The sequence below is a fragment of the Podarcis melisellensis genome (assembly GCF_964234715.1).
Source record: "Podarcis melisellensis genome assembly, chromosome: 3".
In the NCBI taxonomy this organism is placed as follows: Eukaryota; Metazoa; Chordata; class Lepidosauria; order Squamata; family Lacertidae; genus Podarcis; species Podarcis melisellensis.
Window position 1 is genome coordinate 118,915,069 of NC_138530.1, and position 12,747 is coordinate 118,927,815.

The 12,747-nt window shown below is 44.5% G+C and overlaps 1 protein-coding gene across 3 annotated transcripts in view; it reads right to left on the minus strand.

Annotated features, from left to right (window-relative positions):
• The window catches only part of CLIC5 (chloride intracellular channel 5), a 59,409-nt gene that overhangs the window by 36,411 nt on the left and 10,251 nt on the right, over positions 1-12,747 (minus strand). Inside the window, exon 1 of one of the 3 annotated variants that reach the window (XM_081906469.1) lies at positions 6,267-6,632. The exons of 1 other annotated variant lie outside the window; for it this stretch is intronic. In XM_081906469.1, the coding sequence (XP_081762595.1) occupies positions 6,267-6,329 (63 nt within the window). In that variant the 5' untranslated portion in view covers positions 6,330-6,632. Of the gene's footprint in view, positions 1-3,458; positions 3,480-6,266; positions 6,633-12,747 lie in introns of those variants that run through there. One more of the 3 variants, XM_081906470.1, reaches the window with a different exon arrangement.

A 12,747-nucleotide genomic window follows, 5' to 3' on the forward strand; every position in this document is an offset into this window, starting at 1 on the left:
TAAGAAGCTGCTCTTTAAAATACATGGCCAATTTCTCCCAACTTCAAATTTTAAAGATGCCTCTTTACCAATTTGCTTGCAATTGATAGCTTCTTCATACATTTCCAAGTCTCCCTCTCTCCTGAATCTGTCCTGAATCTCACAACATTCTGCTTCATCAGATGGCCCTGAGTTTTCCCATGCCATGTTTACAAGTCTTGTGCTTCATAGTGAGAAGCCCCGGCAATGCAGGAATCTCCATAAAGCATCCATGGCTGGTGGCCATCCAACCTGTTTAAAAACCTCCAAGGAAGGAGAGCCCACCACTTTCTGAGGGAGTCTCTTCCTCTGTCAAATGACTCTTACCATCAGAAAGTTATTCCTGGTGTTTAGTCAGCAATTCCTGTCTTGTAACTTGAAGCCATTGAATCATTGAATCATAGAATCATAGAATCATAGAGTTGGAAGAGACCACAAGGGCCATCGAGTCCAACCCCCTGCCAAGCAGGAAACACCATCAGAGCACTCCTGACATACGGTTGTCAAACCTCTGCTTAAAGACCTCCAAAGCAGGAGACTCCACCACACTCCTTGGTAGCAAATTCCACTGTCAAACAGCTCTTACTGTCAGGAAGTTCTTCCTAATGTTTAGGTGGAATCTTCTTTCTTGTAGTTTGGATCCATTGCTCCGTGTCCGCTTCTCTGGAGCAGCAGAAAACAACCTTTCTCCCTCCTCTATGTGACATCCTTTTATATATTTGAACATGGCTATCATATCACCCCTTAACCTCCTCTTCTCCAGGCTAAACATGCCCAGCTCCCTTAGCCGTTCCTCATAAGGCAACGTTTCCAGGCCTTTGACCATTTTGGTTGCCCTCCTCTGGACACGTTCCAGTTTGTCAGTGTCCTTCTTGAACTGTGGTGCCCAGAACTGGACACAGTACTCCAGGTGAGGTCTGACCAGAGCAGAATACAGTGGCACTATTACTTCCCTTGATCTAGATGCTATACTCCTATTGATGCAGCCCAGAATTGCATTGGCTTTTTTAGCTGCCGCGTCACCCTGTTCGCTCATGTCAAGTTTGTGGTCAACCAAGACTCCTAGATCCTTTTCACATGTACTGCTCTCAAGACAGGTGTCACCCATCTTGTATTTGTGCCCCTCATTTTTTTTGCCCAAGTGCAATACTTTACATTTCTCCCTGTTAAAATTCATCTTGTTTGTTTTGGCCCAGTTCTCTAATCTGTCAAGGTCGTTTTGAAATGTGATCCTGTCCTCTGGGGTGTTAGTCACCCCTCCCAGTTTGGTGTCATCTGCAAATTTGATCAGGATGCCCTTGAATCCATCATCCAAGTCATTGATAAAGATGTTGAATATGACCGGGCCCAAGACAGAACCCTGTGGCACCCCACTAGTCACTCTTCTCCAGGATGAAGAGGAACCATTGATGAGCACCCTTTGGGTTCGGTCAGTCAGCCAGTTACAAATCCACTGAGTGGTAGCATAGTCAAGACCACATTTTACCAGCTTCTTTACAAGAATATCATGGGGCACCTTGTCAAATGGCTTGCTGAAATCAAGGTAGGTTACATCCACTGTGTTCCCTTCATCTACCAGGCTTGTAATTCTGTCAAAAAATGAGATCAGGTTCGTCTGACATGACTTATTTTTCAGAAATCCATGCTGACTATTGGTGATCACAGCATTCCTTTCTAGGTGCTCACAGACTGTTTGCTTAATGATCTGCTCCAGAATCTTCCCTGGTATTGATGTCAGACTGACTGGGCGGTAATTATTTGGGTCCTCTCTTTTCCCCTTTTTGAAAATAGGGACAACATTTGCCCTCCTCCAGTCTGCCGGGACTTCGCCTGTTCTCCAGGAATTCTCAAAGATGACTGCCAGTGGTTCTGAGATCACATCTGCTAGTTCTTTTAATACTCTTGGATGCAGTTCATCTGGCCCTGGAGACTTGAATACATCTAGACTAGCCAAGTATTCTTGTTCTATCTCCTTAGTTATTCTGGGCTGTGTTTCCTCTGCTGAATCATTTGCTCCAAATTCTTCAGGTCGGGTATTGTTTTCTTTATCGGAGAAGATTGAAGCAAAGAAGGCATTGAGGAGTTCAGCCCTTTCTGTGTCCCCTGTTTGCATTTCACCATCTTCTCCTCTGAGTGACCCCACTGTTTCTTTGTTCTTCCTTTTGCTACGAACATACCCATCAAAGCCTTTTTTGTTGCTTTTAACCTCTCTAGCAAGCCTGAGTTCATTCTGTGCTTTAGCTTTTCTGACTTTGTGTCTACACGTGCTGGCTATTTGTTTGAATTCCTCTTTGATGGTTTCCCCCCTTTTCCATTTTTTGTACGCATCCTTTTTTAATCTTAACTCAGTTACATGTACTGCTAGTAAGCCAAGTGTACCCCATTTTATATTTATGCATCTGGTTCTTCCTGCCTACATGCAGAACCTGACATTTGTCCCTATTGAAATTTATTTTGTTAGCTTGGACCCATTTCTCCAATCTGTTAAGATCATTTTGCATTCTGATTCTGTCTTCTGCAGCATTAGCAACCCTTCTCAGTTTGGTGTCATCTGCAAATTGGATGAGCATCCCCACAATTCTTTCATCTGCGTCATTTATAAAGACGTTGAACAACAATGGCCCCATAACAGAACCTTGCAGCACTCCACAGGTCACTTTTTCTAGGATGATAAGGAACCATTCATGGGTACAGCGGTACATTGGTTCTCAAATGGATTGGCTCCCGAACAAATCGGCTTCCGAACACTGCAAACCTGGAAGTAAGTGTTCCGGTTTGTGAATGTTTTTGGGAAGTTGAATGTCCGACGCAGCTTCCACGGCTTCCAAATGAGTCCAAGAAGCTCCTGCAACCAATCGGAAGCTGTGCCTTGGTTTTCGAACAGTTCCAGGAGTCGAACGAACTCCCGGAATAGATTAAGTTCAACAACCAAGGTACCATTGTACTCTTTGGGTTTGGTCAGTTAACCAGCTACCGGTACAAATCCACCTAACAGTTACCTTGTCTAGCCCACATTTTAGCAGCTTTTCTGCAATAATACAATGGGGGAGTTTGTCATAATGGCCTTAATATACAATTGTACAGATCTGTCTCCCAAACTAGGTGGATTATTTTACTATTGTTTCTGCCAAAACATTCTCCATTCATACAAAATATCTAGATAAGTGTATATGAGAATTTCCACGAATGATGTTTAAAGCACCTTTCAGCATCACTTGCACTATGAATCATAGCATGTATTTGCAGTGCTTCTTTTCTAGAAAAAACGTTGCTGGTACTCACCATTATCCTCTCCCCCCACCCCCTTTCCTCTCTCACACACTGATGGATGGGGCAATTAAAAAGAGCCTACCTTAAATAGGGCTGCTGAGCTGAAATGCCTCCCCAAACTTAGCCATGCTTCCCCCCTGCTGCCATCATGGGAGATGCTCCAAACTTACCACCAGCAGTGACTGCTCTCCTCAGCGTCTCAGTAGCAGGAGGCAACCCTCATTTTTTCTTTCCAGCAGACTACAGAATGAGGACAGGAAGCATTCTCCCTTCACTCTGGAGGCTGCTGGGAAGAAAACAAAATGGTGTTTTCCACTGCTTTTCATCTAGAAAAAGAAGGTGCCAATACTGCTTACCCCTGAGTACCCTCAGAAAAAAGCACTGGTGTTTTCCCAGGCTCATCGGGCTCCAGGAAGGCAGCACCCCCAGGCCCACAAAACATGCCACTGTGGAAAAAAATAGGCCATGGAGCGTGCATGGTTTTGATCCTCCCATAACACCACCAGATGGAGACAGAAGAACTTCTGTCTTGGCCCTAATTTTATATCAGTTACAGATGTGCACTCACACTGCAGAGACAGGAAACTGTGGGTGCAATCCTATACCCCAGATTTATTTTCATTCTATGCCATCCTTCCTCCCAAACAGGAGCTCAGGGTGGTGTACAATGTATTTAAAACACCATTACAAAATGTTTCACAATAACAACAAAATTAAAAATGCATCAATTCTTAAAAACTACAGTGTCAAATTTACAGTTGCTGGATCCCCAATACATTTAATTCTCAAAAGACCCAAGTGAATAAATAGATCTTAAGTGGCTCTTGAAGAATAGTAGGGAAATGAGGGGGGACCAGCCCTATTTCCCCAGGAAGGGGGTCCAAAGTCTCAGTGCTAGCTGGGTGGCAGCCCTGCTATAAAATCCCCCTCTAGAGATGCCCCCACCAGCAGAAATGCCCTGGTGCCAGGTCACACTATGGACCACCAGGCCACCCCAGAGCGGCCAGAACATGCCGGGATGAGGGTCAACGTGAGCCAATCCTGTATTTCACCAGACCTTGGTCCTGCCCCAATTCTTGGCATGACATTTCACTGATTTTGGATGTGGTAAAGGTAAAAAACTCAATAGTGCTACCCACTGCCTCCTCCCCTGCCCACGCTGTCAGGATTCAGACAAACTCTAAAATCAACCAAAGCACATCAACAGCAGGACGGAGTGCATGGCATGAGCCCATCTCTCTCTGGCCTCTCACTTTCACACCGACCACGCAAGGGGAGACTTGGGTGGGGACAACCAGAAGGGCCCTGGACCGAAGCAGCCTGGTCTCGTGACATACAGTGGTACCTCGGCTAAGAACTTAATTCCTTCTGGAGGTCCGTTCTTAACCTGAAACTGTTCTTAACCTGAGGTGCCACTTTCGCTAATGGGGCCTCCTGCTGCCACTGCACCGCCGGAGCACGATTTCTGTTCTCATCCTGAAGCAAAGTTCTTAACCCGAAGTACTATTTCTGGGTTAGCGGAGCCCGTAACCTGAAGCGTATGTAACCTGAAGCGTCTGTAACCCGAGGTACCACTGTACCTATAAGAGCATATTGATAACATTTCTCTTTCCAGAATGATTATGGGTACCTTGTATCCAACACACGAACACCCCCCCCCCCGTTCCTATAAGTGGGTGGTCAAAGAAAAATCACCCCACACAGGTATGCAAGGGAAGAGGGGGAGCTACGCTACAAAGCAGAACTGCTGCAGATGTGTCCCCCTTCCTTTGCCATATGTGAAAACTGTGCCCTGTCCCCAACAGCTGGGACTGGGGTCTCCCAGGCAGCAGACACAAGGCTAAGCAGGTGCTCTCGCCTGCAGGTAAATAACAGCATCTCCCCTCCTACCACTGCAACGACTGGAGACATTTGCCTTGGGCCCACAGAACAGAGCAGTCCCAAGACACACTCCACCTTCTTCAGGGAAGGCTCCAAGGGAGGAAGGCCGAGGCAGAGAAACGGGAAGAGCACACAAGCAGCAGCACTCTCTACCCACCACGTCCTCCATGTGCGGCAGCCACTGCTGGTTGCTTTCCGATGCTGCCTTCCTGCTCTCCCTTTGCTTTCCACAGGGCCCTGTCTAGCAGGAAAAGGGGCAGCACCACTTGCCCAGTCCACATGGGAGCACACAGTTTGACCAGTAGCATTTCTCTGCAGGCCCCGTGACTGCAAGCTGTGTGACAAGTGCAACCCTACTCAGCGTGGAGACGGAGGGTGAGGAACCTGCTGCTCCTATCTGCCTGCAGGTGTCTTGTGTCTGCTGCTTCCAAGCTGAGCGGCTTGATGAACTTCTGCTCTTCTACCTGCCTGAGGTACATGTAGTGACTTAACATGTGTGAAAATACTTCACATATAAAAAGCCACAAAAGCTTTCATTTTGTCCCAGTCAGTACCATTTTCAGTGAAGTTCACACAAGTGGAACCAAGCTATGACCAAAACACTCCAGCAGTGTGAACTGGTTCCACACAATAGCAAAATCTGCCTATATTTTTACTTCTGCATGGACAATGGTAACAATGCAAATATATATTGAAGGGGAGAGGGTACACAGAGTTTTTCACATGCAGATGTGTGCGGTGCCAAAGGGGTTTCTGGGACAAGACCCTCCCTCCTGTTTCCTCAGAGGGACACGTTCTCTCTCACAATAATACAGAATTCAAAAGACGGAAGCAAGGCTCTTTGTGGCATGCCTGGCCCACGCGAGTGAGGAGATTGTGGCACCGTAGACGACAAAGACTAGTGCAATAAGCAGGAAGGAAGGCAAACAACAGCACACAAAAGAACAAGCAAGAGAACAGAAGCACAAAACTGAAACACCTCCAAGGGAACACCGAGCTGTCAAAGTCAGCCCTGCCAGGCAGCAGCGGGAGAATTCAGTGCATTCAGTGGAAGCCCAGCTGACAAGAGAGTTAAAACATTTCCATGTCTCACCTACCTTTACAAAGAGCTCGATTTCAGGGTCCTTTCCTTCTCCATTTGCAGGAGATGAGTCTGTCATTTTTTACCCCCCCCCCCAAGCTAGGAGGTGTTCTGTTTACACCACAAAGCAATAAAGGTTCCAGCTCCACAACAGCTAAGCTTCCTTTTATAATAAGGGGGGAAAGAGAAGCCTTGCAATGCTTTCCTCCCCTCCTCTAAACCATCTCTTTGCTGTTTCTGAAACTTCTATTAGCAGAGAAAATAAATTTCCTAGCTGAGAATTTTCAAAAACTGGGAGAGGACTTATCAGAAGACTCTGCTACGGTTTAATGGTTCACAGGAGCAACAAGTGCTAACTGTGCTGCGTTGTGTTTCAGAGTGCTCATCTGTCAGAGCTCTGGCTCACACAGCCAGCCCAAAATAGCCCCGTGCCAGAGAAGAGGGTGGAGTTAGCTCACAGGAGAGCAGAGAGCTATTGGTACCTCAGGACAAATAGTTTCTTCACAGCATTATATGGAAATCCATCCCCCATGTGTTTCCCTCTGCCCCAGCTTTTACAACATGATATCAGAGTGTTTCCTTAAATCTCAATGTTATCGTCCAAAGCATATTATTTCCATTACACACATTTCGAGGGGACCTAAAAACGTGCACCCCAAGGTTCCTGCCGACGCTGCTCATTTTGCTGGCTCACAGAGCTAAAAACAAAACATGTCATTCTCTGCCTTTCATTCATTCTCCTATTCAGAGGCAGGCTGCAGAGAGGCTCTCTGCAAACTCATAGAGTAATGTGACATATGCATAAAATGCAATGCAGGAGGGAAGAGGAGACCATTTGGGGAACACAGAATGTGTGTATGAAGTGGGGAGTGGGAAGGTGGGCAAGGAATCTTCCTGCAGTTTTTTGTCTTACATTTTGAGATTGAAGCTTTCAAAACTGCATTGATATATTGATTTCTTAGAATTCTCGAGCGGTGGTGGGAATAGGCTGCAAGCCATTTATATTGCATATTACTAGTTGAACTTTATTTAGCAATAAGAGCATAATCCATCTTTTTTAGGTATTACATTTCAACTATAATGTTTTTTTTCCTATACTGTTCTTACTTCATCCTGTGTTCTGCATTTTTACAGAAAAACAACTGGAATGTATAAATTGGCTATTCCCATTCATTTAAAGCAGGGATGGATGACCTGCAGCCCTCTGGGACTTTTCACATATGAAAAATATAGCTTGAGACTCTTAATCTCTGGGTTGTCTGTTTGAGCCCTACGTGGGCTGAAAAATTCCTGCATTGTGGGGGTTAGGCTAGATGAGCCTCATGTTCCCTTCCAATTCTGCAGTTCTGTGGATCTATGATCCCCCTCTCACACAGTCTTCCTTCAAAGAGTTATAGGGTTCAGTGAAGGTGAATGACAACACCACACTGGTTAAGCTCTGCCTCCTCCCTCAGGTTTGAAGTCACAGGGAAGCTTCCAGCCCCACACTTAGACCTCTTCCTCAACATCTGGAGAGCCGTGTGGATAGGCAGCAAGAAGTGGAAGAGGGACCAGGGCCAGAGACAAGGAGACAAGTGCAAAGGACAAACCCGCCGAATGAGAACTCTTCTGCCTAGAAGTCCCGTCAGTGAGCCTGTTCTGATCAACACACGGTGCTCTTCCAGCCCCCGACCTTCTCTGTCACCTGCTCTGTGTATGTCAACGCAAAGCTCATCTGAATTGTGGCTGAACAAATCTGAACTATGTTTCACTGCCATTGCTTCTAACAAGAACAACAAAATCCCTATAAGAGAAGCGTGGGGGACAAAATGCTCCTGCGGGCCATGGGTTTCTTTTGGAAAGACTTTTAATTTAACAGCAATGCTCATTTGGAAGGCGTTGTTGTTCGAATGCTAGGAGTTAGAAACAGCTATCAAGTGCCTCTCTGTAAGATAACATATTCAGAAGAATGCCATTTGTGCCACAGTTAACTTGGAAGGAAGTCCCACCTGTTTCAACAGAGCTTGAGCAGACCAGGCTTTCTTCCCGGGGGGGGGGGGGGTCTGGCCTCCAACCCCACCTTTAAAAAAACCACCACCTTTTCTTGAGTGCAGCTTTTCCTACTGTGTTATGTTGCAGCCTATAGCTCTGCTCAGTTGGTCTAACAGGCTCTCTTAATTGTTTTAACTGGCCCTGTCAATGTTGCTGCTTTTCTTAGTTTTGGTTATTTGATGTTATTGTATTCATGGTGCTTTTACAATATTGTGAGTTGCCATGGGAAGGCTGTGCACCCAAAAGCAGCACCCAAATAATTGTATAAATGAATACAAAGTATTAAAAACTTACTTTCAAGTTATACTTAACACCACATATTAACAGCTCAATCATAACTATGTTTACACATATATTTTGTTTCCTTCCAAATAATTTAACATCATTTGTCTGTTCAGTTCTGTGCATTGGAGGAGGGCTTGAATGGAAGTTTTCCTGAATTTTGCCAATAAGAGTTTTTATCATTTGTATCTCTTAGAATGGTGAATGGCAGTATTTAGTGGGAAGAAAGTGCAATGAAAATCCTCATTACATATTTTTACATGGCTGTTTATTTGTATATATTCTAAACATTTATATATGGATGTTTTATGATAACCTATATTTGTATTGCCTAATAAAGGTTTGGTGTAGAAGAATAATTTTGCCAATGTGGAGGCACCTGAGGCACCCCTCCCCCATGAAGCCTGCCCTCTTCCCTTGTCAAACTGAAACCCATTTTAACTAGAGCTATGCAGACCCCTAGAAATATTCCTAACCTTGTTGAAACGCTTTTGGCTCACATCAAAAAACTCAGATAGTCTGATTAGGAACTTCCTAATTTATGTTAACATTTTTGCTTCAGTTGCTTTCAGGTGTGTTGTTTTAATGAATCTGTAAGCCACTCTGGCAGTACTTCTAGCTGAAGAATAGGGTAAAATTGCTTTGAATGACGTCTAGTGACAACTCTTAATTGGAACTAACATCCAAATCTTAGCTCTTTTGTCCCATTTTTGCTATCCCTACTCCCTTGTGATGTACACAACACTTCCTAGACAGCCCTGACCGGTCTATGAAGATGGCTTAAGTGTTGTCATATTACATCCATGAATTACTTAAATGTCAGCTAAACTTAGGGCTACCAGCATGAGTTTGACCAAACTGCGGGAAGTAGTGGAGGACAGAGGTGCCTGGCATGCTCTGGTCCATGGGGTCATGAAGAGTTGGACACGACTAAACAACAACAACAACAACAAAACTTAAGAGCAACAGTTTATTTATACAGTCAAACCTCAGTTCCTGAACAGCTCCGTTTTCAAACATTTCGGCTCCCTAACACCGAAAACCCGGAAGTAAATGCTCTGGTTTTGAACATTTTTCGGAAGCTGAACGTCCGACGTAGCTTCTGCTTGAGTGCAGGAAGCTCTTGCAACCAATTGGAAGCCACGCCTTGGTTGTCAAACGCTTTGGAAGCTGAATGGGCTTCTGGAACTGTTTACGTTCGACAACCAAGGCTTGACTGTATCCAACTCTTCTACTGAAGAGCAGCATAGAATATAATAATAAAGCCAAATAATGTAATAATTAAAAATGTAATGCAGCAATTTCTAAAAGCAATAGCAAAATACAGTTAAAACTTAAAACAAAGTAAAACACAAGCCTAGGGGCAGCAAGTGTAAAATATGTTAAGACATTAAAAATTGCAACAAATAACCCTAGGAGTTACTCATTAAGCAGCCAAGATGGACAAGGGTCAAAGGGATAAAACTTCGGTCACATCTGTCTTATTGGTGACCATTTTTTCTTTTGATAATGCATTCAGAATAATCTACTAAGAAATAAATATTAGTGCACGCTCATCTTACTGCATCAGAAAAGGCTGGTGAGCAAGGCCAATTAGTTATTATACCAATCCAGGTTTCAGATTACACAATATAAATGAATATAAACTCAGCTCCGCAAGGGCTTCGGCATTTGCCCTTATGAAGTATACAGCAGAATATGATCATGTCACCACATTAATAAAACAGGAAGGCTGCTCAAGAAATGGAATAATCACATTCTGTGCAAGAAAACTTCATTGTACCTCATCTTTAAGGTGTGATCATGTTTCATAGGCCTGAGCTAAGTACGGCTTCACAGCAAAGACTTTTGATAAGGTGCGCGCAGGGCCAAGCATAAAGCACATCACTGCACAACAAAATATTTTTTTAAAAAAAGAACAACAACCTTTAGCTTGGGGGTTCTACACAAAGGGTGCATGGAGCCCACCAGCACCTCTGCTGCGTTGCCCCGTGGAAGAGGGAAAGGAGGCGAGGCGACTGCTTCTTCTCCCTGCGCATTTGCTTGGGGAGAGCAGCTGCAGAGGCAACCACAGCAAAGAGTGGCCCTGGCAGGGTTGGCAGGGGGTCCTGGCAGGGGCATGTGGACCCCTTTCTCCTGGACCCCTTTCTCCCATTCACCAAGCGGCAGCTCAGCAAGGGAGCAGGCAGCCCTGGAGGGAGCCTGGTCAGCTCTAGTATCTGCTCACAGAGAACAGATAGGAAAGCTGCAGTAAAAGAAGCCCTTAAAAACAAGGCCAAGGGCTGGTTATCATGCAATGGTCACTATGGGGAAACCAGATTAAATGGCCAGCTCCACTTAGTGCTTGCTGTATTGTAAAGAAAACTATTAAAGCTTTTCAGCAGTTGTGTAACTACTACCTAAAGTCCTCTATATGCTGAAGTGAGCACAGCCCTCCCCCCGCAATTCACCTTGTATCTGCACATTTTAAAAAAATTCTCTCTTTAGAAAGTTACCACTCTGTGCTTCCAAGCTATGTAAGACAAGCCTCAGTGTTACCTGTCCATCATAATGGAGATGCTAAAGGAGGCTTTTCCCTCTGGGGCCAAAGTGCATGAAATACACGCACAGAAGCCCCTTCAGAATGGATTAAACCTATCCAAGTCTTCAGGTGCAGGGAACCTTTAAAGTTTTGTTTTTTAAAAAAGTAAAACTAAAGTCTATATAACTCTTTGATTATTTTGGCAGAATTTGGATGCAATTCACACAAACAGTCACCCCTTCTGAGGGGATGAAGCCTGCCCAATTTCAACAAAAGGAAAGAAAGGGGGGAAATCTCACCTCTCAAGCCTCTCAGAAGCTCGTTTGTCTGTAAATGCCTTGTTAGCAGCAAAACCTGCCTAGCAATATTGAGAGTTTTCCACTTCTCCTTGTAACTTGGGGCACACACAGATCCCTTAATATATGCAAGGGCTCTCCATTCTCTACTATGAACATAGCTGTCAACTTTTCCCTTTTCTTGTGAGGAATCCTATTCAGAATAAGGGAATTTCCCTTTAAAAAGGGGAAACGTTGACAGCTATGACTACGAAGGAGAAAAACGCTCTGCCTGTGTGGACAGAGCCCCTGCTCATGTGAATCTCAGTACATATGAGGCCTTATGACGAACGGTTGAAGGAGCTGGGTTTGCTTGGTCTGGAAAAGAGGAGACTGAGAGGAGATATGAGAGCCGTCTTAGGTATCTGAAGGGCCGTCCCATGGAGGAGGGAGCAGGCTTGTTTTCTCCTGCTCTGGAGGGCAGGACTCAAGGCAATGGCTGCAAGTTACAGGAAAGGAGGTTGCAACTAAACATCAGGAAGAACTTTCTGACAGTAAGAGCTGTTGGACAGTGGAGCAGCCTCCCTCGCGAGGTGGCGGACTCTCCTTCCTTGGAGGTATTTAAGCAGGGGTTGGATGGCCATCTCTCATGGATGCTTTAGCTGAGATTCCTGCATTGCAGGGGGTTGGACTAGATGATCCTGGGGGTCCCTTCCAACTCTACGGTTCTATGATTCTATGATATATAGAAGCCACAAGATTGTAGTTCATGTATTGGGAAGCCTACTAATGTGATTATTTAGAACCTAACTGTATACACATGCATTTAAATAGCACTGCAGCAAGTCTTCATTTCACTCCTGCTGTTTCCTGTTACAGCTTCCAGAGGGCACTATTTTGCTGTTTTATACCAGTGGCCAAAAAACCCGAATGGATGAAAAGGAAAAGAAACCTGATGACAAACTTTGCAAATCTTTCATATAATATGGGCTGGTGGTTCACCTGCAGCAGGGAAGTATTATTTTGGGTTGACTGCTCACTTGACTGAATGCTCCCCCAAATACCTGCCAGGAAGGATCCACTTAGAAAACTGGATGTTAAGGGTAGAGATACAGATAGCGCCAGTCCTATCTAATAATAATAATAATAATAATAATAATAATAATAATAATAATAATAATTATACCCTGCCCTCCCTGGCTCAGGGCGGCTAACACCAATGAAGTTACAATAAAACGTAATAGGAAGAAAAGGGAAAAAATGTTAATTAAAATATGGGTTAAAATACAATTTAAAATGCGGCCTCATTTTAGTAGTAGCCCATAAATCAAAACTATAACATAAGGGTCAGACTGAGTCCAAACCAAAGGCAGGCAGAACAGCTCTGT